Below are 26508 nucleotides of genomic sequence, written 5' to 3' on the forward strand. Positions count from 1 at the left end.
TACCATCATCATCTTCACAGCAAAGTGAAGAACATGAACATGAACCTCTAAAAACTGACATAGCATCAAAGAGCAATGCTAGTTCTATGGCAGTTGGCATATTATAGATCGGATTGATTATTCATAAAAGACCACTTCTTCTGTCACTTCCTTTTCAAAAAGAAACTGGAATATTGGTTTCATTTTGGTGTAGCGAGCTTTGCAGTGGAGTAGATTTTTCTGTAAGTCTATTGGTCATATTTAATTGGCAAAAGTTGCAGCATAGATGTCCTCAGAATGGAATTCTCTCTTCCATTTCACACACTCAGAAACTCAAGGCAACTCACCTCTTCAGATTCCCCCCCATCCAAAGGAATCCATGCCAATCTGTAAAAAGCAATATCTGATGAGGTGGGCTTCCAGCTGACCCTAAAACTATCTGTTGATGCTTCATCGATTTCCAAATGCTGGGGAGCTGGAACTCTTTCTGCAAAATATTATGCAAAAGAAAAGTCAGAGTAAATCACTCTCTGAAACTTGCATAGATTGTAACATCAAGCACATACTATTTTACTTGCAGCTTGTTACCAAGAGCATAACACGGGAGGTAGATAACAAAGGAACTATAGATTCTTTGCACATTTATTTGTACTTAGGGAAGTGGTTTTGTAGTTGGGGGAGAGGAATATGCACAATACATGCTCTTTATCTACTCTAACTGGACAAGCCTCCTTGTCCCCTCTACACTGAAGGAGCTCCATGCAACCCTCAGTCCCTCTCTCCTTTGCTCAGAGCTCTCTGCACCATGTTCTTTTCTTATCCTCTACCTCAAAACAAAGTCCCAATCTCTGCCCTTTCCAGAGACTCTGTGTGCCTCTCCAATTGCAGTTTGCATGTGAGTATCAACCTCTTGTTCCGTCCGTGTGCGTTCTCCTTCCTCTCCCACCTCCTGTTTCTCTTTCCTCCCTCAAAGTCCTTCTCTTCCCGTCACTATGTTGGAAAGCATTAGTAAGTGTCATCAGCCATTTGTTTAATGCAGAACTACAGTTACAGAAACTGTAACAGTGCTGAACAGACTACAGGAGTCTTAAATGTCTTATATTTTTTCCTTTTGGCATTTCAGCCTCTCTATACTTATATAAGGTTCTAGCCTTTATTGCCTAGATAGTTCACTGGTTAAATGCATGATTCAAGATTCATCACAATTCAGCTGGAGACAAATATCATCACATTGTATGATGCTTCAGAAAGATGGGGAGGCAAATGTTTTATTACCTAGTTGCAATTAAAAATGCCTTAAAATGGCTGACTGTGGAAAGACTTAAGAAATGAACCTTACCCACATAAATGTTTTCATGATGTCAAAAGATCACTCCCATGAGTAAGGATGCAATTGGCCCCATAATAAGAGAGCAAAGGAGCTGAAAACTCCAATGAAAATAACAGAAAGCATTCCATATATCTGAATTCACAGTCAGAGACACTCGCTGTTACTGGTCTTACTTTCCAGTGAAGTAAGAGAGTATAAAAATTCTTCTTGGAAAGCCTTCAAAAGTTCAGCAATACTTACTTGTGGTAAAACTGCCCGTAAGTGGTTCAGATTGCCCCTCATCATACAGGGAGAAAATAGCAACAGTATACTCTGTAAGGGGTGTCAGGCTTTTTAGAGTATGGGTTGAAACACGACCAACATCTACCTAGAGAAAGCATAATTTGCAATAGATATTAATCATACACTTTATCAGTGTCTGAAATTCTGCTAGGTAATAATGATATAGAAAGAGAATGTCACGTAATTATTAGTAGAGAAATTCTGTGAAACTATGAACAAGCATAAATTCAGGGCCATAAAAGCTGACAAAATCAAGTAACATAGAAAAACTTGAGAAAAGAAAAGTTTTGTTTATGACAAACTAGGGAAAAAGCAAATTCAGCCATAGTAAGCCTACCTCACTAGTTAACATATCAGCACTGTGTGTTCAAGAACCCAGAAGGGGAAGGAACTTTTTGGGCTACTAAATCCTGTCCGTTATCATGGATAATCATTACATAAACCATTATATTTAACATTTGTCAAGAGACAAGATGACAGTTTCATCCAGTCTCTATCCAGGCTGCAGTTAACGTGACTTTGCCAGGGATCTAAAACCCAAAGTTCTATAAACTGACAGTTTATCAGCCTAACTATTCAGTGTCACATTACCTTGGCACCACAGCAGAAATGCTACCAATGAAGAGCAAACAAAAACCTGCCATGTGCTCTTTGAACAGAAATAAAGGAAAAGCTAAGAGGTGGATAAAAACCTACTGAACATTCACTCACTCTGTAAAGTATATTACCACAAGCCTGAGATGTTCAAATACCATTGTGATGAGTACAGCCAGACACATAATCTATATTGAGGGTAATAAATAGGAAGAGGTCAAGTGATTTTAATTTAAATTTTAAGGGACCTAGCAGAAAGAAAAGACACAAAACATTGCACAGGTATGCTCTCTTCTAAACTCGGGAACAGTTTCTTCAGATTTAATACAAATATTCCATCTTTTCTGGATGAAAGACCAGATATGTCCCAGAAGAAACATAATAACACATAACTACTATTAAAGACTTTCTTGGAGGGCTAAGGTACCCACAACAACTTATTTTGTAAAGGATCTGGACTGTTTTAATAATTGGACCCTTTTACTACAATTTTTTTAGATTTCTGTATTAATATCATTCCATCCCATTTTTCATTCTATCACAGAACTCATGGTGATAAAAACTATTACAAAGCACCTTTAGTAAGAAGGCATAACTAAATATTGCATAAGTAAATTATTAAATGCAAGAGTCTAAGTTAGAATATCTTAGTATCATCTTCTCATTCTGTTCAAGCCAAATCCTGTTTCTAGGAAGAGAGTTTTCAATATATAACTAAAGCAATAAATGTTAAGAAAATGTAGTGAAGACTTCATACAGTCTTTTTGAATGAGCTTCAGTCCATGACATACGATGTATTGAAAGTCTCACTATCTGGACTGACTCAAGAATAAATATTTCCACACTATACATTTGGTCAAGATCGTGCACGTACAAACCATCGTTCACTTGAGTAGTTTGCTTCAGTTTATGTGCGCCAGCAATGACTGTTCTGCTATGCAAGAAGTTCAGAGTACTGTACCCCACACATACACGCTATAATTACAGAACTTTGGGGAGGTCTGAGGTTGGTTAAGGGAAGAGAGATGCTAATAATTTACCTCATTGGTTTCCGTTCCATCTGTTTTAACGTACATGATGCGATAGCCATTTACATTTTTGGAAGCAGGGTCCCATGTTAGCTTAGCACTACTGTGTCCAACATCAGAAAATTTCAAGTTTGCTGGTGGACTCAGAGGCACTTGAAAAGGAAAGAGATAAAGCCATGAAAGTGATTCCAGGTTTTAGCTATGAAATTGTCATGTCTTGAAAATAAACAGCACATTTTTCATTCAAAAATTTGTATCACCGATACTTCTATTAAAAGACCTACATCAGTGGAGCTACATAAGCCATTTTAACAGCTTCAAGGCACGTAAAATGGCTTAGCTCTTTGCTGAAACAGAACTTTCAGTCTTGCTAAGTGCTTCTCAACTAATACTGAAAAACAAAGAAATTACATTATTGTTCATAGTAGGTATCATAGCAAGAGCTAGCCTGCACAATACTTGCAATAAATTTGTGTTTGTGAATTAATTTAATTCAACTAGATCTTTACCCTATATGCATTTGTTTTGCATGAGTATCCCAGAAAAAAGATATTTTGTGACAGTAATTGTGGCAAACATTTGATTGTGGCAAAAAACTTTCTGAATCCTAGAAGTCCCCGACATAAGGGGATTTTTTTCCAGAAAGCATAACTAGCTCAGAAGATCTCCAAAGATTATTTTTTTTTTTTTTTACCTCTGCTTAACCTTTCCTCTTTTATTACAGAAAGAAGCTGTTTCCTAACAGCACCCCCTGGTTAAAGTCATATTTATATACTACATATTCCTTAATCGTCATGAGCTGAAGGAAAACAAGGTCATGCAAGAGAGTCTCAGACTGCATCCACTTTTCTGTCATATCAGAGAAAGGAATTTGTGCTGTGTATTACTCTCAGTGGTAGGTTCTGTATTAGCCCAGCATCTGCTAATTTTCTCTGAATTGTGAAACCTTCCTCTATCCATCCTGCCTTCACACACACACTCCTCACCAGTCCATGTGGACAGATAAATATCAGCACTTCAGAAGCTGTTTCCCCTCACGCAAGAGCACATGGGAAAAAAGCAACAGATGACAAACCCCCTAGTACTACATGGGATCTTTAGCCAGGTCATATATGGACTCAGAATCTACTAGCAAAAACCTAACCAGCTTAGGAACAGTCAGGTCAACTTGGCTGTGAGGAAAGAGAAGGCGGGAACACACTGGAATTGTATTAGATGGGTTTGCCACACTTTCTGGCATTCAATATATTCCTCTGAGTCTAGTGAAGGGAGTATCACGCGCTGGCTTTCCTTTCTACTTTCTGTCAGTCGTGGAATGCACTTCATTTCACCATCCAGGCCATACCACAAAATGCTTCAGTCTCAGCTCTTTCCTTTTGGAACCAACCTAACAACGTTGCTCTCAACCAGACAGGCAGTCCTAATGCCAGAGTTACATGATATTTACAGTAAGTCTTGGATAAATCCTGGCCCCAGAAAGAAACCCCACCCCAGAACAAGCTTGCTGATCATGCCTCTGTTTGGCACAGAGAAAGGTTTTGCTACAGTAACTGAGATAATACAGTGTGTAGATCATTATTTACTAAATACAGAGTATCAGATACTACACATAACACTACAGCAAATTAGACAGATCACTTTCGAGGCAGATATATGCCCCAGGAAGAAAATACTTATATTCATTAGTTGGAAGACAGAAATAATCACACTGAAAGAAAGAAAGGAGTAGGTTAATACTGAATCCAGACAGGGAAGACGTTGCCATGGAACACTGACCATGTGGGACAGGTGTGCTCACCAAGAGCTTGCTTTCCTACCAGATTGCCCCACTGCCTGATCACTCAAAGCCTGTTAGAAGAGGGATTATTTGAATAGCTGCATATAGAGGGTTAGAATCCATCTGTCATAGTACAGCGCCAAAGACCGGTCAGAGTTGGCTGCATTGAGTCACCCTAAAAATAAATGAATGTTGCAGGGTGGTTAGGTTTTTTAATTCTGGTCTAGTAACAGCGGTGATGATGGGCTGACAAATGTATGTTACTAGCTTCTGTGATCAAACGCTGCGGTCATGATTCCTCAGCTTGTGCCAATGTATCTGGAATTTGCATGTGATCTTCCATGCTATGTGTTAGCCAGGTTTAGAGCTGTGCAGTCTCCAAGAACATATGATATGAATTCAGGCTGGTACAGTCACAAACTACACAAACTACTGTTTAAAATAAATAAAAAACAGATATTGGGCAGATATTGACCAAAAGTAGGGTGAAGAATAAAGGAGGAGTGAGAGAAAAAGAGAATAAGAGAGAGAGAAAGGGACGGAGGAACAAAGAGCCAAAGATTTGATTCTCCAAGCGTTAAGAATCTTCTACACTCATTGCAAGTCCACAAGCATGCCCAGGTTGCAGTAGCTTGCTATTGGCACTTGTCTGTCTACAGTTGTCCTCTCAGAGATGACCCAGTTCAAACAGCATTCCTAGAGCTTCTTCCACCATTACTTGCCGACCTGACACGCAATTGCTTTGGCCCTTCTTCTTCTTAGCACTCACATGCCTGAACTTCTCTCACCTATCAAATGTAAGTCACTTTCACACTGGCTTACTCGTGCCAGCAGCACAAATAAAGAGCAAGCAATCGCTCCACTGCGGGAAGCAATAGAGATGTCACTGAACGCAGTCCCAGAAATATCCCAGCAGCACAATGCTTTCTTTTCAATTCCTTTGTCTTCCCAATGCCGAGTCTATTTAGAGAGCTGAAATACAGTGCTGTGCACACTTAGCAGAGGACAGAACTTAGCTGGCAAAATTCTTGCTGCTTATTAAAAATGCAACATCTATCACGAGTGCACAGGCGCTTTCCAGCCCTTCATTTACCAGATGTTAGGCAGCAGGGGTTGGACAGAAATCTCTTTGCTTCTTTTCCATCTGTACTACTACTGAGCCAGAGGAATGAACTTCTCCACCTGAGCAGGCTCCCTCACACACCTGGTTCTCCGGACATAGGAGGTTAAACAGAGCATTCTCAGTTTTGCTCTACATGGTGACCTTCATTCACCTTCAGCAAGTTCAGAAAATCATTAGTAGTACCACCAAGATATCCACAGTACCACTACCGACGAGAGAGAAGAGTTCACAGTCCTGTTCCAAAACCAAGCTGTTTTGTAGAAACTCACGTCCTCAGCCTCTATACATAAAGTATTTGCACTGAGAAACTTAAGTACAGTTAAGACACTACCCTATGGACTATGCAAATCAGATTTTAAAATCAGATGTCTGTTCCAATATGTGCAAAGACTATTCTTTAGTTTTATTAACACCGAAGTGAATACAGACACGTGCTACCTACGTGTAGTTTCTTGTCCTGTAAGGGGATCACTAGCTTCTTCTCCAAACATGGCATAAACTGTGACTGTATACTCTGTATTTGGCAACAGTCCATCCAGTTCAAGATCTGTTGAGGCCTCCCCAATTTTTATCTAAAACCACCATGAATAAAAAAGACAAATTATTTCTGAATTAGCTCATTATGAGGACGAATACTATGTACACACTTGAAATTAGATACATGATGAAATGCTCTGCTGAGCATTTGTCTCATACTGTGCCTGCGGTACTTGGCCCAAGATTTTGGGATTTTGCACAATAATAAAAAGAATAAAATTGTCAAAAAAGCCAAAAGTCAACATACAGGTAAGAGGACTTTAAAAGTGACTAGTCACATCAGCAATGACAAAATAGTGCTCTCTAGAATGTGCAGTTACTAAGGCCTTTCATTTCCAGCTACACATCGCTTCATCTTCGGTCATAGGACTGAAATCTCATAGCAGGAACTGACTTCCATGCACATTGCGGCTCAGATTTTTGCTATTTAAGGTGTGTATCATTTTCCTCCTCCAGCTCTTCACCAAGAGCCACATTAATATGGACTGACTGATTTACTGAAAAAAAAGTCTTTCTTTGGGGTAAGGCTCAGTCCTCCTGAATCAGCTAGTTTTCAGGGAGGTCCCGTTTTTAACAGAATTACATGCCCACAGCCACTCATTTAGCAGAAAGCACAAGTCTATGCGAGCTTTCAGTAGCTTCCTACACTCCACAAGTTCGCATGCCCCTGCATGCTTTTCAGTGTTCTTGCTTGAACAGAGATGTTGTACGTAATCGTAATTATACATATAGAAACTTGAGCATAAAAACTTTTAAATCCTAGACCAGAAGTTCCATTGAAACCATGCTAGCAGCTTTAGAAAAGTCTACCGGTTTTACTATTTTAGTGACAGAAGACTGGACTTTACCTTGTTCCACCTTCTTTTCCCTCTAAAAATATCTTCTAAAAATCACTTTTGATGGAAGTTATTATTTTCAAATTTGAAAATAAATGTTGACAGAACTAAAAGAAAACCAATAAATGTCACATCTGCACATTTTGTTTACTTTCAAAGGTCCTGACGAAAACAAAGGCTAAACTTCATATTCTTCTCATAACACACTTAGAAAATATCTTAGTCTTACTTTATTCTTTCTTTCTTTGAGTGTTAGTTTTTATATGATGATACAGTATCACCTCATCTATCATTTCAAGAGTCACTTTAATTCAGCTGAAATTGTTGCATTTTTATGGCAATGACATATAAAAATAATCAAATGGTACTTGTGCTTTATTCATAGTCTGTAACACATACAACACTTAAGGCAGGGAAAAAAAAAAACCAAAGTATTTGCGGAGCAAGTGGGAGGTTAAAAGCCTTGCACTAATTTATTCAAGGTTTATTTTTTTCAATAATTGCTATTCAAATGAAAGCTCAATACATCACCTCCTTCTCATCTGCTGCCAATCCTTCTGTGAGGGGAGCATACAGGATCATGTAGCCTGTGGCACCAGCTACTCCATTCCACTTTGCTCTCATGCTGCTCTGTGACACATTGTACAATTGCAGATCCGACGCCATTGGCAAGGCAACTGCAGTGGAAAAAGAGGCAGACACTTCAGCTGTCTCACTTGAACAACCAACTATTTTTCAAACAGTTTATTTTAACCCAGGAAACACAAAGGAATATAGCTATCTCCAGGCATGGAAATGCTGTCTGTATGCCACAACTATGAAGACCTGATAAGTACGTAAAAAACTGGAGAAATAGAGAAACACGAAAATGATGAGCCAATCAATTCTAATGCCAGGGCAGAGCTACCCTTTAGAAAGCATTTAATCCCTTTGACCTAAATAGCTTTCAACATTTCAAGGGGGAAGATTCCTGTTCTTTGAGCACCAAAACACTCTGTTCACATCTCAACCTCCCTTCTCCCTGCTCTGCAGAAGGACAGGCAAGGCTGCTATTAGGAACAAGCAGCAGTCCCCAGAGCTAGCCTTTTTTTCTGGCAATGCTTCCCAAGCCAGAGCACAGGAAAGGCAGCCATGAGGTAGGACGTCCTGGAGGAAACCCTGAATGAGTATGGTGCACACGTCAAAATATTTTCACTACAAACTGCTTTGTTCTTATGGATTGGACTGTCCAAACTGGGCCCCAGGCCTATGTCAGGGGAATTATGCAAAAGTAGGCAAGATCATCCACTGCAAATCATGGCAAACGCAATTCTGGTGAGTATAACTAAGCAGGCTGAGTGATATTCAAACTGTATTAGGAGGTTTAATTGTGAATTTAAGGCACTGATACTACAACATAGCACCAATCTGGGTTCCTGAATATTTCTTTGTATTTCTGTAATTCTTTAAGGTAGCATTTTACACTTGTCTGATTGCCCTCTCTTTCTTCCTCTCACAAAATAACATTCCAAGGCCTCTCCACTGCTGTTATGTCATTGATGCACCCCATCAACATGTCCAGTCACTGGAACGATAGACATAAGGGAACTTTGGCTGTTCCTTTGGAACTTCTACACTAAGAATAGTCCCTAAAATGACTCAAAGGATGTGAAAAAAACAGAAGGCAATTGGTAATTGATGTCAAACCTTTCCTATTAGGAACTCAGAGAGACTGTAATAGGCTGGTTGCTAAGCCTCTACAAAGCTCTGCTTTGCAAGTTTCTGAAGAATCTGATCTGCAAACATAGATTGAGCAATCAATTCTAATTACAATGCTAATAATTCACAGAGCTTCTCTAATCTCCTTGCCCAAACAAAAATTGCAGCCTGCTTAGCTGACATCTCCAAGAAGTGGTAGATCTACTATGTTATGTTCAACAAGCTCTAACAGAGCTCTCAGCGTCCCACATACAAAACATGCCAGCCTTGTCCTTTCTTGTTCATTGAGACCGTTCACTTAGTCTGTTGTCCATGTCTGTAAAAGTGGGCAGAACTTCAACCCAACACTCTCTTTAGGTTTCCACTTCCAGGTTACCCATCTATATGCACTTCCAAACATTTCACAGCCTACCTGCATTCTATTGTTGATGTGTTGATTGTGTTCCCATGAAGCCTACCTCCATGACACACATGTTAAATGGCTAGGTAAGAACCTCATGCTTTCTCCCACACTTCCCCTTGTTATCAGGAGAAACTACTCATAAGCATTTTCAAATGTACTTCAGTCTCCTCCCTCAGAGCTCCACTCAGACCTTTGACACCTACAGAAAGAAACTACATGTTGAGATATTCCAAAGGCACTTTCTACCACATTGTCTCATTCCTATTCAAACTGCCCCAGGATCACAGAGAGATTATCCATCACCTGTCTTTTTCCTTACTTTGATTCTAAAAATCTACCTGAAAAGTATCCCCTAACTTATGACTCATATTTTAGCTGTCAACAGGAACTCCTAGATACTCTGGCAATATAAACAACAACTAACGAAGAGGTGACTGGAGATTAAACAAGTGGTGTTTTCTACTGGAATTTTCAACTGAAGAGCTCAGAATCTCAAATGTAAACATCCAGTGGCAAATGATGATTTGCATCTTGGACAGTTACCAGAGTATCCTAATAAAGTGATAGGGATAAATTCAACCTACTAAAAGACAACTGGAATAAACTAAAACAAATATATTTGCAATAAATTAAAATGTGAATGCCTTTAATATTTATTCCAAGTTAGAAATGACTGTTAAATCAGAAACCTAATTATCTGTACATTATGCATATTGAATATGTCTATTTAGATTTCATGTATCTGTAAGCTATTTTCAATGTTCTATACGAATGAATGTGATTGGTGCCTATTTTAATCTGCCAGTATCTCACATAAAGGCAGGAATGTAAACTACAGTTTTCCATTAGGATAGTAAAAAATACTTTGAAATTGCAGGTATTTTATCATGTGGAGTGATTAATACTTGCACATGCCAGACTACTACTTCCAACACACTATCAGGCAGCTGCATACAATGCTCGATGCTGCATGACCTTGGGGTGTGAGCTGATCAGATCTCAGAAAGCTAGCAGGGCTGGGCTCTGTCAGAACTTGACTAGGTGACTTCAAAGGAATACCAGGCGCAATACAAAATGATCCTCTTGGCTCAGTATGTGACTCTGTTCTCCCTGCCTCAATAAATTAAACAAGTCCTAACACTGTGTTATGGGGTACAATGTGGCTGGGGACGACATTTTGGGAGACTAAGACAAAAGTCTCAAATAATTTTATATGATCTTTTATTTTCTTCTCAGATTGGGAATCAAAGAACCATTGAGGATGAAAGGCACCTCTTGAGATCATCTAGTCCAACTTCCCTGTTCAGTCAGGGTCAGCTAGAGCAGGTTGCTCAGAACCATGCCCAGCCAGGTTTTAAATAGCTCCAGAGATGCAGACTCCACAACCTCTCCAGACAACGTGCTCCTGTGTTTGACCACCATCACAATAAAATCATGTCTTCTATTCAGATTTAATTTTGTGGTTTTTTAATTTGTGCCCATTGACTCTTGTCTTGCCAGTGGGCACCACTGAGAAGAGTCTGTCTCTCTCTTCTTCATTCCCTCCGATCAGGGATTTTTACACATCGATAAGATCACCCTAAATCTTCTCTCCTGCAGGCCGAGCAGCTATAGCTGTCTTATGAAAGCTGCTCCAAGCCCTTTATCATCTTTGAGGCCTTTCACTGAGCTCTCTCCAGTTAGTCCACATCTCTCTTTTACTGGGGAGCCCAGCACTTGATCGAGCATCCAGGTGTGGCCTGATCAGTGGTGAGCAGAGGGCATCAACCTGCTGGCAATCCTTTTCTAATGTCATTTAGAGGCTCTTGGCCCTCCTTGTGACACGGCTGCATTCCTGGTTCACAGTCAGCTTCTTGTTTACAAAGACCCCCCCCAGGTCCTCTTCTGCAGACCTGCCTTCCAGCTGGTCACCTCCCAGTGTGTACTGACTCAGAGGGTTACTCCTCCCCAGGGACAGGACTTTGCACTTCCCTTTGTTGAACTGCATAAGGTCAAACATGTTTTCCCCCTCAAGTATCCACGCTGGCTAACTCAAATCACCTCCTTGTCATTCATGTGTTTGGAAAAGGGTTTCAAGGATGAGTTACTCCACCACCTTCCCATGGATTGAGACGAGAATGAACCGACCTATAGTTCCCCAGATCCTGCTTCACAAAGGTTTGACATTTGTTTTCTTCCATTGTGCAGGGACTTCCCCCAGTCACCATGACCTATCAAGGATAATCGTGACTGTCCTCACCACAACGTAAGCCAGCTCCCTCAGCACTCATAGGTTTTGTCCATCCTGTCCCACAGACTTATGTGCGTTCAGTTTGCTTAAGTGTTCCCTATACTGGTACTACTCAAATGAGGGTAAGTCCTCCTTTCTCCAGACTTCCCACCAATCTCAGCAGCCTGGGATTTCTGAAGGCTATTTTAACTGGTAAAGGCTGAGACAAAGAAGGCATTGAGTAACTCAGTGTTTTCCATGTCATTTGTCAGCAGGTCCCCTGTCCCATTCAGGAGTGGGCCTATGTTTTCCTCAGTCTTCCTTTTACTATTTATGAACTTGTAGAGTCTCTGTTCTCGTTGCTCTTCACATCCCTTGCCAGATTCAGCTCCAGGTAGGCTTTGGCTTTGCTAAACTTTTTGCACTCCTCCCTCCTCTGAATTCCACCGTCTCATGGTCACTGCAGCCAAGGCTACCTGTGATTTCAAACTCCCCCCTCAGTTCTTCCTGGTTTTTAAGTATCAGCTACAGCACAGCACCTTTTCTTGTTGGATCCTCAACCACTTGTGTCAGGAAGTTGTCAAAGCACTGCAGAAATCTTCTGGATTGTTTAAGCCCTGCTGTGTTGTTCTTCCAGCAGGTATCAGCTATTGATATATCATATACTGACTTCCTGGCTCCTAGTTGGAACTAAAAAGTTACTCTTTATTTCCATCCCTAATATCTGTCACATTTACTAAAAAAGTAACCATATTTTGTATACAGATGCATAAAATTGATATGATCAACACTATCACATCATCTCAGGTATTAGCATAGTTTTCATCATGGAACCCAAAACTGTAAACGTATGAATTCTAACAATATCCCAAGTCACCATTTTACAGACAGAAAATAACTCAATCATTAAGAAAGGAACTTACAGAAGTTACCTTTAAATCTTTGGCACTGGTGGGAAATGTGCAGGTATTTCTGGTCCCCTAATCCTCCTCTCATGAGACCATGTTCAGCCACAAACTTAATTTATAAAGCTTGGCTCCACAATCAAAGCGTAGGAATGTTCTTAATTTAGGGTTCAATACAACTGATTTCAAAGTTCAGCCCAGAGATAAAACCTTTCTCAGCGTCTAAATATTCACAGAGCATTTGGACTTAGGAACTTAGCCCAGAATTAATTCAAACAGAAATTAATTTCAGGCAAATGCATTAAAAGAAGCTAAACTGAAAAAGACTCTCTTCTGCATTTCTTTTTCTCGAAGACTAATACTTACACAGTGTGACTAAATACAGACAGTCAAATCCGTCATGAACACGGTAAAGATACTTACGTGTAGTTTCAGTTCCACGGAGGCCCTCACTAGCGGCATTTGGGTATATAGCAAATACAGCTATCTGGTATTCAGTTAAAGACATCAGGTTTTTCAGAACTGCCGTTGATAAGCTTCCATCTACCACAACCTGTTTAGAAGAAAATTCAACTAAATACACATAAAGCAAACTAACTATATTACCATCAAATCAACCAATTCCTCTTTCAGGCATTTTTTTACACTGGTACCTAAGAATCAGTATACTAAAGTTCAATTCATAATCAAATTTGCTTTTGCTACCATTATATACAGTAGGGTGTGTGAGAAAAGAACAGCAATCATACACACAATGAAAATGTTTAGCTGATATAAGTAGCCATTTAGAACCAAGCAATTGCTTAGATAAATAAACTGTGTGGAATACAGTTTAAGAGTGTATACTGGGCACTTTTTGATATAATTACTACATCATCATAAATATTCCTTTAATACTACACATGTAAACACACACAGCACTTAAAATTGACATTAATACATAACCACGTTAAACAAGTTTCTAGTACAAAAAGACATAAAATATATCCTTCCTTAAATCCCTTTGCTCTTCCGCCTTTCCATTCAATTTTATAAGTTGTCAGCTGAAGCCAAAAGATTGTTCCACTGCATTTTCTCCTGTCTCCAAAATGCCCAAGTCCTATGCAAATAAATACTTCTCTCCAAATTTTCAATGACCAGTTGTAGACATCCCAAAACATATACTTGTATCATCGTCCTTTTATTATTTTTTCTTAAAACTGAAAAAAATCCGGCTTACCATCAACTCCTAGCTCTTTTGTTATTATAAACAGGATGGTGCAGGGGAAGTCTATAGAACTGGTTCTAGCAACCGTATGTTTCAGCAAAAAATGCAGGCAGTTCACCCCATCCCCTAAAAATGCTCATTGTTATAGCACATTTACTTTAAATTACATGACTGAAAAACAGGCTGGCTACTACCTTACTTTCATCACCATCCAGTTTGACCTACTTTCTGTAGTGGGCTTCAGAGCCCACGTAGGGAATTTCATGGAGGATTTAAATAAGACCATGGATTTTCTGCCTAGTTAGTCCTTGCTGTTGCATTAAAAATTTCTGGGAAGCTTTTTCTGCTATTACCTCTTCTGGTTGTCCTCCTCGAGTGGGATAGTATACAACCCTGTATTTTTCCACTTTGCCTGGTGCATGGGTCCAACTAACCCGGAATCCTCTAGCTGTTACCTCAGATGTGACCAAATCTGAAGGAGCCCCAAGTGAAGCAACAATTGTTCCTAGGTTAGAGACAACACAAATTTTTTATTTCCCTCTTTAAAATAATTATTTTGCTTGTTGTATTTGCTGAAATTCCAAAGATCGCTCCTCATCAGAAAAATCAAACAATTGGCTACTGCACATTTATTTAGGTCATTTTCAGTGGAAACAAGAGCTAACAGTAAGGATGAGTACTGCACATGGAGTTTGCACTGGGACTAAGCCTCCCTGGTCTTTCATAAACCCTTCTATGAAAGAGACAAAAATACAGAACTAAGCCTTCCTTTCTTTCCTCCCACCACTCTTCCAAGCACTTTATTTCTGGGTGTTTTTTACAGGTTGCCTTCCTCACAGTCATGAAAAACATCCAAGTACATATACAGCTGTGATCTGTGCTCCTCTGCGGGTTGGCAACTGATAGGCTGCCTGTCAGTAGATTGAAGAGACATAGTGAATGGTCATCTTCTCTGGCAATCATTCCTTTCCACACAGATGTCTCACCTCTCTATGGTTTTCCTATCATCTCTCTCTCAATTTCCCAACTGACTGCTCACTCCCCCTACAAGATGCAGCTAATACTCTGTATTTCTTCCAGCTTCCAGGTGAATAAAAGAGGTGAAAAAATGGAATGAAGCCTTACTAATACACAATTTTTCACTGCACAGGTAGAAATATGTGTGAAGACAGTCTTCCTTACTGATACATATTACAAACTTATTGAAAAATCACTCAGGATTTCTATGATATTACCAAGCAGTACAAACAAAATCCACTGCAGCCTTTCAGAAATAATTTCCTCAGGTAGGACTGTTTCTGACAAATTGTAACATTTTTTCATAGCCATTTTTTTTCCAGAAAAAAAAAGAAATACTGTAGTCAGAGAAGGCTTTTTTATGTAAGAATAATTTTCTTTGCCATCATCTTTTCTAATGCTCTGAAATACATTTTTTCTGTATTAAATAAGAAAGAGAAAAAAAATCCATCATCGGGAAGGAAAAAAGAAATCTTAATAGTTGAAAATTTTGAAAACTTATGGTACTATAAAAACTATAAAAACAGTGAGTTGGGAGGTGCAAAGCACAACACAAGCATAACAATTCCATGTGCAGCTGTTAAAGTAATTCATGCCCAAACCTGTGTTTTATAAAAATTTTTTCCTTACCTACCACTTGGAAACAGTTACAGCAGAATGAATGTATATTTTTGTATGTTTGGTACTACCAAATATGAAAATACAATCAAAGACAGAGAGCAAAAGATCAAAGATATTAAAGCAAGAATAAAACATACCTAGTAAGATAACTTCCCTCACAATGTACATTCTTGTAAGCAACAGAATATACAGCATGAGTCTTTCAAATATCTGCAGTTCTAAACTGCCAGATATCTGCAGTTCTAAACTGCCAAAAGGCAGTTTAGAACTGCAGATATTTACAACAGGATTTTTAGTTCTCAGTACACATTAAGTTACATTAGATCTTGTTTCTTATTCACCTTTAATTTCCTTTTCCTGTTCTTCTACTCGTGAGCACACTGTTCTGGTAAGACCTTCAACAATGGTATGCATGAAGTTAAAGTCAGCAACGTTGTAGACGTGTGTGCTGTCAGGTTCAGAGGCAATCTCTTTGAGTTCATTTATATCTGCATTCTTTACACCTTTCATTGGAAAGAAAAATAAAGACAATATTTGCAACAAAAAAATAAAATAATCTTGTAAGCACAGGGACTGATAAAAAATTACCAAAATTACTGATAAAAAATTACTAAAACCCAGTTCTTTCTGTTTGTTTTAATGACCAACTACAAATTACTCTGTCATTAAGATGACATCCATTTCTGCCAGCATAACTGGCGTTTTTTCAACTGTCTCCTGATAAAGTAGCATCTATGTATACTGCTAAATTCCAGTTAGAGCAGCAATGAATCGGAGAACATGTTAAATAAGATTTAAACTAATGATGGTACTTACCAGATACAGACATAAAAGAACATTTCCTTAATGTAGAGGGCAACAGATACAAATACCCCAGAGTATAATGGGACACAATATATGGATTTGGCAGAATACACACCAATAGCAAACAGCTCAATGCCAGCATCTCGCAGATTTTTAGCAGGAGGGATAACATCATCTTGGGACTTCCCATCAGTGATCAGTATACCAATTTTAGATACTCCAGGCCTTGCACCTGCTTCAGGTTTAAAGCTGTTTTCCAAAATGTAAGTTAATGCAAGACCTGAAATAGGAAACATTTTAAAAGACTTTAAAAGGGAGAAGTGTCCATTAATTTTGCTAATATCACATCGTTTGTCTTTACACTCAATTTAAAAATCCTGAGAAACATTTTAATGAAGAATAAGTACAAAAGAAGAGTTTATTTACTGAAAGATTAAATTCTAACAAGCAACCTAAACTACAGAGGTGACATTCATCTCTAGCAGCCTTTTTGTCAATTGATGTATTTTAAACTGGCTATGGAGACCTAAATTTATCTTCCTGTGAATGCATCATCTTTTCTTTCTTACTCTACAAAGTTAGAATAGGAAGTCCCCTCTGGTTTTACCTATGTTGTTTACATGAAAGCACATGCTCTGGATAGCTTAGTAAATCTCCATACTACATACATTCTTACTTTCATTTGTCTGTTTGTTCTTTCCAAGCTGAACAAAAGAATAAATGAAACCTAGGGAAAATCTGCTTTTAATAATTGCTAATTATTTAAAGAGAAGAAAGAAGAACAAACTCTCAGGACAAACTTACACATCACAATGAGATCCCATCTGAAAACTCTCGTAATTCTCCCACAGCAAAAGGTTCCTAACTCACCTTTTTCTAACATCCATATAAAATAATCATGATAATTTACTACTTGCTACCTCACAGTAACTGCATTCCTAGAATCATACTAGGGTCCTTCTGTCCTTTGTCCCACTGCAATCACTCCTTCTACCAAAACAAAGGCTGTTGCAGAAGAGGAGAACCTTTCACATTCTTTCTCCCATTCCCTCCTTGCCAAAAAAAAACACAGAAGAGGAAGGCAACAATTTACTTAAAGCCATGTCTGGGTCTTTCATTCTCCTGGCAAGACAGTCAGTATTACTAACTGCTTCTTTGATGACACTGGAGTTGTATTCAAAGACTGTATTTTTCCCACATTGACAGGCATCCCCTCATTTGTCCATCACTAAGTGTCTTCTGTGGCTTTTGGTGTTCTACCTACTAAAAGGTCAATGGAAATCTAAAAGCCCCAGGTGATCGTCTGAAAAGTTACTATTGCCAATTGTCAGATACTAAAACAACATTCTTTCCTTCTTCAGAATAAAGCTCTATGCATGAACATTACGAATGGATTTTGCATTTTCTTCCTAGCAAGTAACAGATTTTACGTGCAGCATAGCGAGTTCACGTGCACTTTGATATGAGACCCCATCCTGACCAGAAAGATTCCCAGTGAAGCGAATGAGACAAGCACTTCAGAAAAGAGCTTACTGACATTGGATGAAGCCAATAGCACACTGCAAAAACCCTATCCTTTTTACCCTTCATAATTAGCACTAACGCTTCTTAAACTGTCCAGCAGAATATGTTTTTAAATGAAAGGCAAAAGCTAAAACGTACACCATACCTGTTAATGTATTCCCTCCCTTATATGGTAGATTGCGGACTGCATCCAAAACAGCATCTTTTGTGCCATAAGCATTCAAATGCCATTCAATTCGGGGATCACCACTGTACTGTGCAAGACCTAATGAGCCAGAAATTAAGGTAATCTGTTAGACAACAAAGCATTTTTTTTCCCAGTATATACACTTTATGTACTTGGTTACCAACAGCTTACTATAAGTACCTTTGCTACCATACTAGAAAAACTGCATTGCTTGATGTCAAAAAAATAGTACAAAATTGTTCTTAGTGACAACTCCTCAATTTCTTTTCAAAACCTTTCTTTCAAGTGGTAAGTAAAGTAAATGAGGAGGAGTTTGGTACGATTCCACGAAACTGTTTTTGAAAAAGAGCAATTTTATTTAATATGCTTTTGAACAGACTAAAATATAAGTAGCAGAACAGAAATATAACATTTGAGCCATATAACATTTTAAACAATGAGAAAAGCCATCCATTGGCACTTTCCTCCTCTGAAAATTAAACTGCAAGGGTTTGATCTAATGAAGTCAGTGAGACCGTTTCCACTGTTTTTTGTTTTCCACTGACATTGCATTAGAGGTTACTTCAGCTGAGTATCACAGTAAACTGTGAGGAATTAATACTACAAATATTCCACAGCATTACTCTTTTAATAAAAGTGCTAGTTCCAGGTGAGGATGAACCTTGCACAAATAAGCAGCATTAAGCCGTTAACTATCCTGAAATCATGAAATTTTTACATTGCTACAGAAATATTAAGAAAAAAAAGACGGCACCTTACCTACTCTTGTTTTCTCAGATCCCACATTGAAAGCAGAAACCAAATTTTCCAAGAACAGTCGAACAAGTCTGAAATTGAATCTGCCAATACTCCAAGAACCATCTACTAGTATCACAATATCTGCAATTGCTGGAGTTTTACAGGTAAACAGGCTTCCTGTAAATCATTAAAATTAAAACAATATTGTTAATTCAACAATAAAATTTTAATTCAATAAACGTATACCTTTCTCCTCCCACTACGCTTAATACTTTAAGCTTTCTTCCATGGGCTAAATATATTTGTTCTAAATTCAGTAACAGAACAGTTTGGCTGTTATCTACTTCAGTGCTTTCATTAAGTTGTCCAAAATTACTGTTGAGAGACCCATGAAAAAGAAATGCCGTTTCTAAAAATACAATACTTAAAAAAAAAATATTAACTGCCACATAACACAATCAAACCAGCAGTTCATTTTCATTCTAGAGAATACAAATAAACAGTATACAGTTCATGACACTTAACCTTAGGTGTAGACAATGCAGACAGAGCTACCTAGAGACGCAGACTTCCAAAACAGTTATCAAAACCCCTTTTGCAGTCAACATAGAAAAGCAGGTGTTTCTATACATCTCAACAATTCTGTAGAAAAACTTCTTTAGCTGCCACTGTAGACTTCTAAAGTTCAACATGAATCTCACCTTGGGAGTCTAGAGTGAAAGTGCAGGTCAACTGAATATGCTGTATTAAACATAAGCAGGAGGCACTGAATACAGCAAAGGTAAAACGCTAAGACCTCAGATTCAAATTCACAACCTCTGTGAGAACTAGCACCACATGAAGATTTAGTCTAACACATATATGGAAAAGTACACAAAACCAAAAGAGCATTAAAAAAGCAACAGAAAAGACCTGATGAGAATCAGCAGAGATACTTATTAATAGTCCCTAAGGTTTAGCTAACCAGTGGGGAAATCAGAGGAAATGGGTGTAGAGATTAGACACAAACTGCAAGATAAGCCAACAAGAAGGTTTTTAGGGACGTGGATTCTCAAGAAATTGAGAAGCCTAAGCAAAAGTGCCACATTCAGTTTGAGAAAATGAGAGGAAGGGAAGTAAGACAAAGGAAGAGGTTTCCTTAACCTCAGACAGAATCACCACATGTCACAGAAGTGGCTGCAGGACTGTAAAAGTGAGGTTGCTGAAACAGTGGATTCATATTGTAGGGAGGGAAAATGAACAAGTGATGTCTCACAGGTATACCAAACAAGAGCTTACATCTGAAGTATAAAAATAGCAAACTCCCCACCAGACTGATTATAGAATAGGGATGGAAGTAGGAAAGTCAAAACAAAGCACGTTAGTAGAAAAGATATCATGCATCACAAACCATTTAGGGATGAAAATCATGTCCCTGAACACAGTGAAAAAACTTCAGGTTAGTGAAGGAAGCTGCAGCCCAACTTTTATCATCAATTTTTTTCAGGATCCACTACATGAATTTGTTGACAAAGGACACCAACACCTAAGGTGGTACTAATAGGAATCAACAAGTACATTGTTAGAAATAAAGTGATCTTGAGCAGAGATGCTCAGCAAATAAAAGAAGTAATTCAGTGAGAAATAATAAAAAAAGTGCTTGCATTAGCAGCTCTCCTGTTACAGAGAGGGAATAAACCATATGGTTAGCAACACAAAACTTTAACACCATATTATTAATGACAATCTTTTCAATAAAGACAAAATTATAGTCTCCCAGGCAAAAACAATCTGATGCGCAGAAGGACTTCAAACAATTGCTACTAATTAAGAGTTAGATTTGTACTGTAGTGTAAATCCACTGAGCAAGAAACCCATCCATAAAGTTACAGTTAATGTCTTAAACATGTACTAAAAACGTTTCTGGAAGAGCAGGGAACATTTCCTACGTGCAGCTAGCAGTGTAGAGTAAGTTCTAAACACATGACAAAAATTCCACTTAGAAAGATGCCAAAACAAATATTTTATTTCAGTTTTTACAGTACAAGACAACACTATTTGAATTGGCAACACATTTCAATGTATAAACACTGGGAAACATTTAGTAAGCATCAGAAGAATGATCTTAAATTGGAAGCGAAATCCAAAGGAGGTCCAAATCTCTATATCACTGAAGTCAACAGGAAAACCTTCCTTGATTTCAGTGGGACTGGAATCTGGTTTGTAATTTAATAGGAACTTACTGGTCATGGCAAAATTCATGTTTTAAATATCTTTGCCAAATAAACTTTCTGTTAATCAGCCTGCATTACTTGCAGTATTTGTCTTCCATTAACACGCAGTTCAATTGTGCCATTCTCACAATGGCCATGACTAGCTTCTTCAGCTTCTAAACAACTATTGGCAAAGTAGAATGCTACTCAACGCCAGTAAGAATGATAGAACCAGACCCCTGATTTACATCCAAGCAGCTGTACTGTAGCACGGATGTACATTTTCAGGATGATCCCAGCAGTTTAATTATATAGCCCAATGATGATAACAGGATTTGTGTGGCTGTATTTCCCTTCTCTACTTCTAAAATCTTATGCTTACTATGAAACCCAGTTAGTACCATAGGTCTTACTCATTTCATATCAACAAGTTTTGCCTACAAGGCATCTTTAAGCCTGTAGTGACGGCTTTGTGAATAAAACCTTTCATTGATTTTAGTAGATCCATTCAGTGAAGCAAAACCCGATGATTAAAGAAAACAATAACGGCATTTCTTTCAATATTTTATTTCCACATCATCAGATCAGTGCAAATAGTACCATTCAATTATTTTTTTATTAAGGAAGCATGTGTGGTTTGATCCGAGATTGTACTGCTATGTCACAGAATGTGAAAATTTGATTCATTCTTCATAGGTAGGAGATACTTGTTGAATCTTTTCTGCATAAAACATTTAGGTTTTGTTACTTCTGTACACCCACTATCTGCTTAAGTTTTCTCCTTGTTGTACTTAATAGAATTGTAGAAAGTTCCCTAAAACAGAATAAACAACAGTGAGATATTAAACAGAATAACATGCTGTATTGAAATCTTTAAGACCTGATAGGAATACAAAAAACCTATCATCCTAGTTTATAAAGTTAGTCTAAAAGACACAGTATGTAGCAAATAATTCATGCACCCCACTGAGATTAGCCAGTTTCCATTACCAGTTCTAGTAAATGTCTTTTTCAATAATCTTTCCATACAACCATATATGGTCATAAATTCCTATAGGGTTTGAGGATAATTTTGAACATTTCAACTACCTAAACATAACTTTAATAGGCAATTTTCTCAAAAACATTTCTTAAAGGAGGATGACAGCATATAATCCCATATAAAAAATTCCAACACTCAGTGTTTTAGCCCACTACAAGTTTCAATACTGTGAACTGGTTGTGTATATTCCCCTTTTATTCAGTTATCAAGAATACAGTAATGAGAGAGAAGGTACTATAAAATATATATACACTACTCACCAGTTTCAAAAGCAGGACAATAGGGAGGAGACCAGTTACCTAATTTTGTATGCTTCCTAATGATACATAGATGGCATTATTCTACTTCAACTGCTGCATTCCACAATAAGCAATAACAGAGCCTGTGATTTTTAGATTAGAGAAAATTACAGAATTGCAAACATCCTGAAGTCAGAAAAGGAGCATATATATTTTAAACCAGCAACTGTCTTCAGTGCATCCACCTACAATGGGTGGAAGAGTTTGCTGGGGAGAAAGCAAAAAATTAATGGACTTTCTATAACAAATTTACAATCTTCCTAGTGTTATTTGGCAAAAGGAACTTGCCATTCTGGCAGGAAGATAACTGAGGAGGAAGGTGCTTGGTCTGCTCATTTCCACACATCACAAATGAAGGGATAGGCTCAGAATTTCACCTCCAAAGAGACCAGCATACAACTAAAGGCTACCAGCAATGTGTTAGGAAAAGATCATAGAATCACAGAATGGTAGAACCATTGGAACTAGAGCAGGTTGCACAGGACCTCTTCTAGGCAGGTTTTGAATATCTCCAGAGAAGGAGACTCCACAGCCTCTCTGGGCAACCTGTTCCAGTGCTCAGTCACTCTCAAAGTAAAGAAGTTCTTCCTCATGTTCAGATGGAAAAGATATTTGCACAAAACCTGCGTCAGTATTACCAACAGTCATATCATCGGCAAGATTTTCAGTTCCTTTGTTTCAGGGAAAGCTTTCAAAGAATAACCAGCATTGAAGGAAGTCTGCACGTACCAAATGAAGCTTCCTGCCTTTGATCCCTCAAGCCCCCAGACATTTAAAGGTGACGTGTCTGCTTGCAATCCCAGCATGCAATTGCTAAACCACTACCAAGACCCATGTCAGAGTTTGGCTGATAGGGAAGCCAATGATGGCAATGGTGAAAAAAAGATCCAGCTAGAACTTTCTGGGATAGAGGGAGAGTTATCGGAGCCTGCAAAATGTGACCCTTGAGACATCCTACTGAAGGGAATGGAGAGCAGAATGAGGACTGAGAGGTCTCTGGCAGTACAGCAGATGCACAGAACAAAGCAGAGTCCGCAAACTTCTGCAAACACTGACCACTTCTCCAAGGCTGCAGTTTCAACCTGTTATTATTCTTTCAGATATGTGTTCAGCGAGCATTGTTAAAAAATAGAAGTCTGACAAAAAAACCAGCAAGCCTTACTTAGACACAAATACAAAACTATGATTTTTAGACTAGAGTAGTGGCTCTGACTCTTGGAGTTATTATTCCTACTCTTTGAAAGTTCTTTGCAAGTCAAGGGGAGAAGCAGCAAATAGAGGCACTGCCACCTGGGAGGACTCAATGCCTTGGAAGAACCAGTTCAATTTGCATGCAGTTATGATACATTTTGCAGACACACATTTGATATTTTGCCTCCCCTTGGTATGCAACTCTGTTCTCATTTTCAAGAGCGAAAACACACACTTCTGCTAGAAGAAGTTAAGACTATAACTCTTTCTGAGTCTGCAATACATCGTTTCCTTTCTTACTGCCTGTCACAGTGGAAAAGTCAAATAATATACGTGGAAGGAGAGGAAGAAAGTTCAAGTAGAGGTCAGTAATAATACAGTATGAACAGAAGACTCATTCAAGGGGTAACAAAGCACAAAAGGCAAGAAGCTTCATGACAAAACCAAGTGAAAAATACCTCGTGAATAAAGCATGAATGACAGAGAAAAGTCAGTCCTCCACAGTGACTGACAGCCCCCAGCTGAGCAGAAGCACCACTGAGGACAAGTGCAATATAAATCTACATCAGCAAGATGTCACTTTTAAAAAAGGGGTTAAAAAACCACAGGAACACGAGGCAGTGTTCAGCTCCAAAATTCAGCAACTCACTAGTCCACACTTCTAACTTTGATATTATTCCACTGTGCTGGTGATATCATCACTGCACTTAGACCTCAGTTTAACACATCCCATATGTCAGGCTACAGACCAGACAAATGCATACAACATAACTGCTTTTCTTTGAACTTGATCCAACCGTAGCTTGAATTTGAAGGACTGAAATGCTGGAACATCATTAGGTTGAAAGAGCAGCCCAACGAGGTTAGAAGTTTGTCCCTGCTCTCTAGAAAAAAAAAACCAAAATAAAATAAAGCAGCCAGCCTTTTCCCATGCACCTTGTTCTGTTCCAGGAAACTAATATAGCCCAACTGGCAAGCCTACAAATTTATTATTTGGGGGAGTTGGAATATCAAGATTTACTGAATCTGTTGTGTCTAATCATGACACATTTGACTGTGAATGCTTCTTTCAAAAAGTACACAGCAATAAATAAATGTTATTATTTAAAGCTTACATTTTGAATTTAAAGCCACAAAACTAATTAAAGCAGTAGCTGATAATGCATATTAATTGCCTACATATACTAGTGATAATTCTCAAGTGAGAGAAGGAAGCGTAAAACCATTTTCTATGCACCTTTCCATACACACTCAATGACAGTGGTACTTCTGCAGTAAGCAATCACTAGCTTAGAAATACTTTTAGAACTTTCTTCCTAAATCTTAACTTTTTAATTTACTTCACAGACAGAATAAATATAAAAGGTAAATATGAAAGAAAGTGCTGACGTTTTTCTGGCAGACCATTGCTGATTGATAGCACTGAAGCACCTGATGTCTGCAGCAGCTTCCCAAATAGCAACACTAAACTCACTTGGTCTATGTACCTAGATAGAAAAATATGTTTAAAAATCCCCCTGCATTTAAACTTGAAAGTTCAAAACATTTATCTTAATTTCTCTTCCAACAGGCAACATGTCAACACAGAACAAAGCATACTGCTGAAACCTTTCCTGAAACTGTAGTTCAGCGTGGCATGATACTATGTTCATTTAGCCATAAAGGGGGAAGGGGATATTGCCCAGCTCACTAGGGATGAGCCTAGGCTTGGAGTGCCAAGGCCAGGGTGAGATTGACAGCCCAGCTCAAGTGTGTTTACACCAATGCACGTAGCATGGGCAATAAACAGGAGGAGCTGGAAGCCATTATACAGCAGGACGGCTACGACTTGGTCGCCATCACAGAAATGTGGTGGGACAACTCGCATGACTGGCATGCTGTCATAGATGGCTACAGACTCTTTAGGAAAGACAGACCAACAAGGAGAGGTGGGGGAGTTGCTCTATATGTGAGGGAGCAACTGGAATGCATTGAGCTTGGCCCGGGGGCAAATGAGGAACGAGTTGAAAGCTTGTGGGTTAGAATTAAGGGACAGGCTCACACGGGTGACATTACGGTGGGTGTATACTACAGGCCACCTGACCAGGAGGAGGAGGTTGATGAGGCCTTCTACAGGCAGCTGCAAGCAGCCTCACAGTCACAGGCCCTGGTTCTCATGGGGGACTTCAACCACCCTGACATCAGCTGGGAAGACCATACAGCTAGGCACGCGCAATCCAGGAGGTTCCTACAGAGCATCGATGATAACTTTCTGATGCAAGTGGTGGAGGAACCAACAAGGAAAGGCGCGCTGCTGGACCTCGTGTTAACAAACGAGGAGGGACTGGTGGAGGATGTGAAGGTTGGAGGTAGACTCGGCTGCAGTGACCATGAAATGGTCGAGTTCAGGATCCTGCGTGGAGGAAGCAGGGCGATAAGCAGGATCAAAACCCTGGACCTCAGGAGGGCTGACTTTGCCCTCTTCAAGGAGCTACTGGGAGGAATCCCGTGGGCCAGGGCTCTCGAAGGCAGGGGGGTCCATGAGTGCTGGTCGCTCTTTAAACAACACTTCTTCCATGCACAGGAGCAATGCATCCCCCTGAGAAAGAAATTTAGCAAAGGAGGCAGGAGACCTGCATGGTTAAACAAGGAGCTTCTAGCGGAGATCAGGCAGAAGAGAAAGGTCCATGGAATGTGGAAAGAGGGACAGGCCACTTGGGAAGAGTACAGAAACGTGGTGAGAGCATGCAGGGATGCGATGAGGAAGGCCAAGGCTCACCTGGAATTGAAGCTGGCAAGGGATGTCAAAAACAACAAGAAGGGCTTCTTCAACTACATCAGCAGCAAAAGGAAGGCTAGGGACAACGTGGGGCTACTGCTGAATGAGGTGGGTGTCCTGGTGACGGAGGATGCGGAGAAGGCAGAGCTACTGAATGCCTTCTTTGCTTCAGTCTGCAGTGCTAAGACTGGCCCTCAGGAATCCCAGGCCCCGGAGGTAAGAGAAGA

General features: G+C 39.1%; 1 protein-coding gene across 6 annotated transcripts in view; it reads right to left on the reverse strand.

Moving 5' to 3' along the window:
- Positions 1-26508, reverse strand: part of COL14A1 (collagen type XIV alpha 1 chain) — a 130268-nt gene that overhangs the window by 68058 nt on the left and 35702 nt on the right. For all 6 annotated transcript variants that reach the window (XR_012763383.1, XM_075415625.1, XM_075415626.1 and 3 more), the window contains exons 6-16: positions 18821-18976; positions 18020-18139; positions 16466-16630; positions 15888-16049; positions 14262-14413; positions 13125-13254; positions 8018-8163; positions 6556-6685; positions 3226-3365; positions 1550-1676; positions 327-466 (exon numbers count right to left, since the gene is read on the reverse strand). Coding sequence is in view for 5 of the 6 variants with exons in the window: in XM_075415625.1 (XP_075271740.1) it covers positions 327-466; positions 1550-1676; positions 3226-3365; positions 6556-6685; positions 8018-8163; positions 13125-13254; positions 14262-14413; positions 15888-16049; positions 16466-16630; positions 18020-18139; positions 18821-18976 (1568 nt within the window). In the remaining variant the exon portion in view is untranslated. The remainder of the gene's footprint in view (positions 1-326; positions 467-1549; positions 1677-3225; positions 3366-6555; positions 6686-8017; positions 8164-13124; positions 13255-14261; positions 14414-15887; positions 16050-16465; positions 16631-18019; positions 18140-18820; positions 18977-26508) is intronic.

The sequence above is a fragment of the Opisthocomus hoazin genome, chromosome 3, assembly GCF_030867145.1.
Source record: "Opisthocomus hoazin isolate bOpiHoa1 chromosome 3, bOpiHoa1.hap1, whole genome shotgun sequence".
In the NCBI taxonomy this organism is placed as follows: Eukaryota; Metazoa; Chordata; class Aves; order Opisthocomiformes; family Opisthocomidae; genus Opisthocomus; species Opisthocomus hoazin.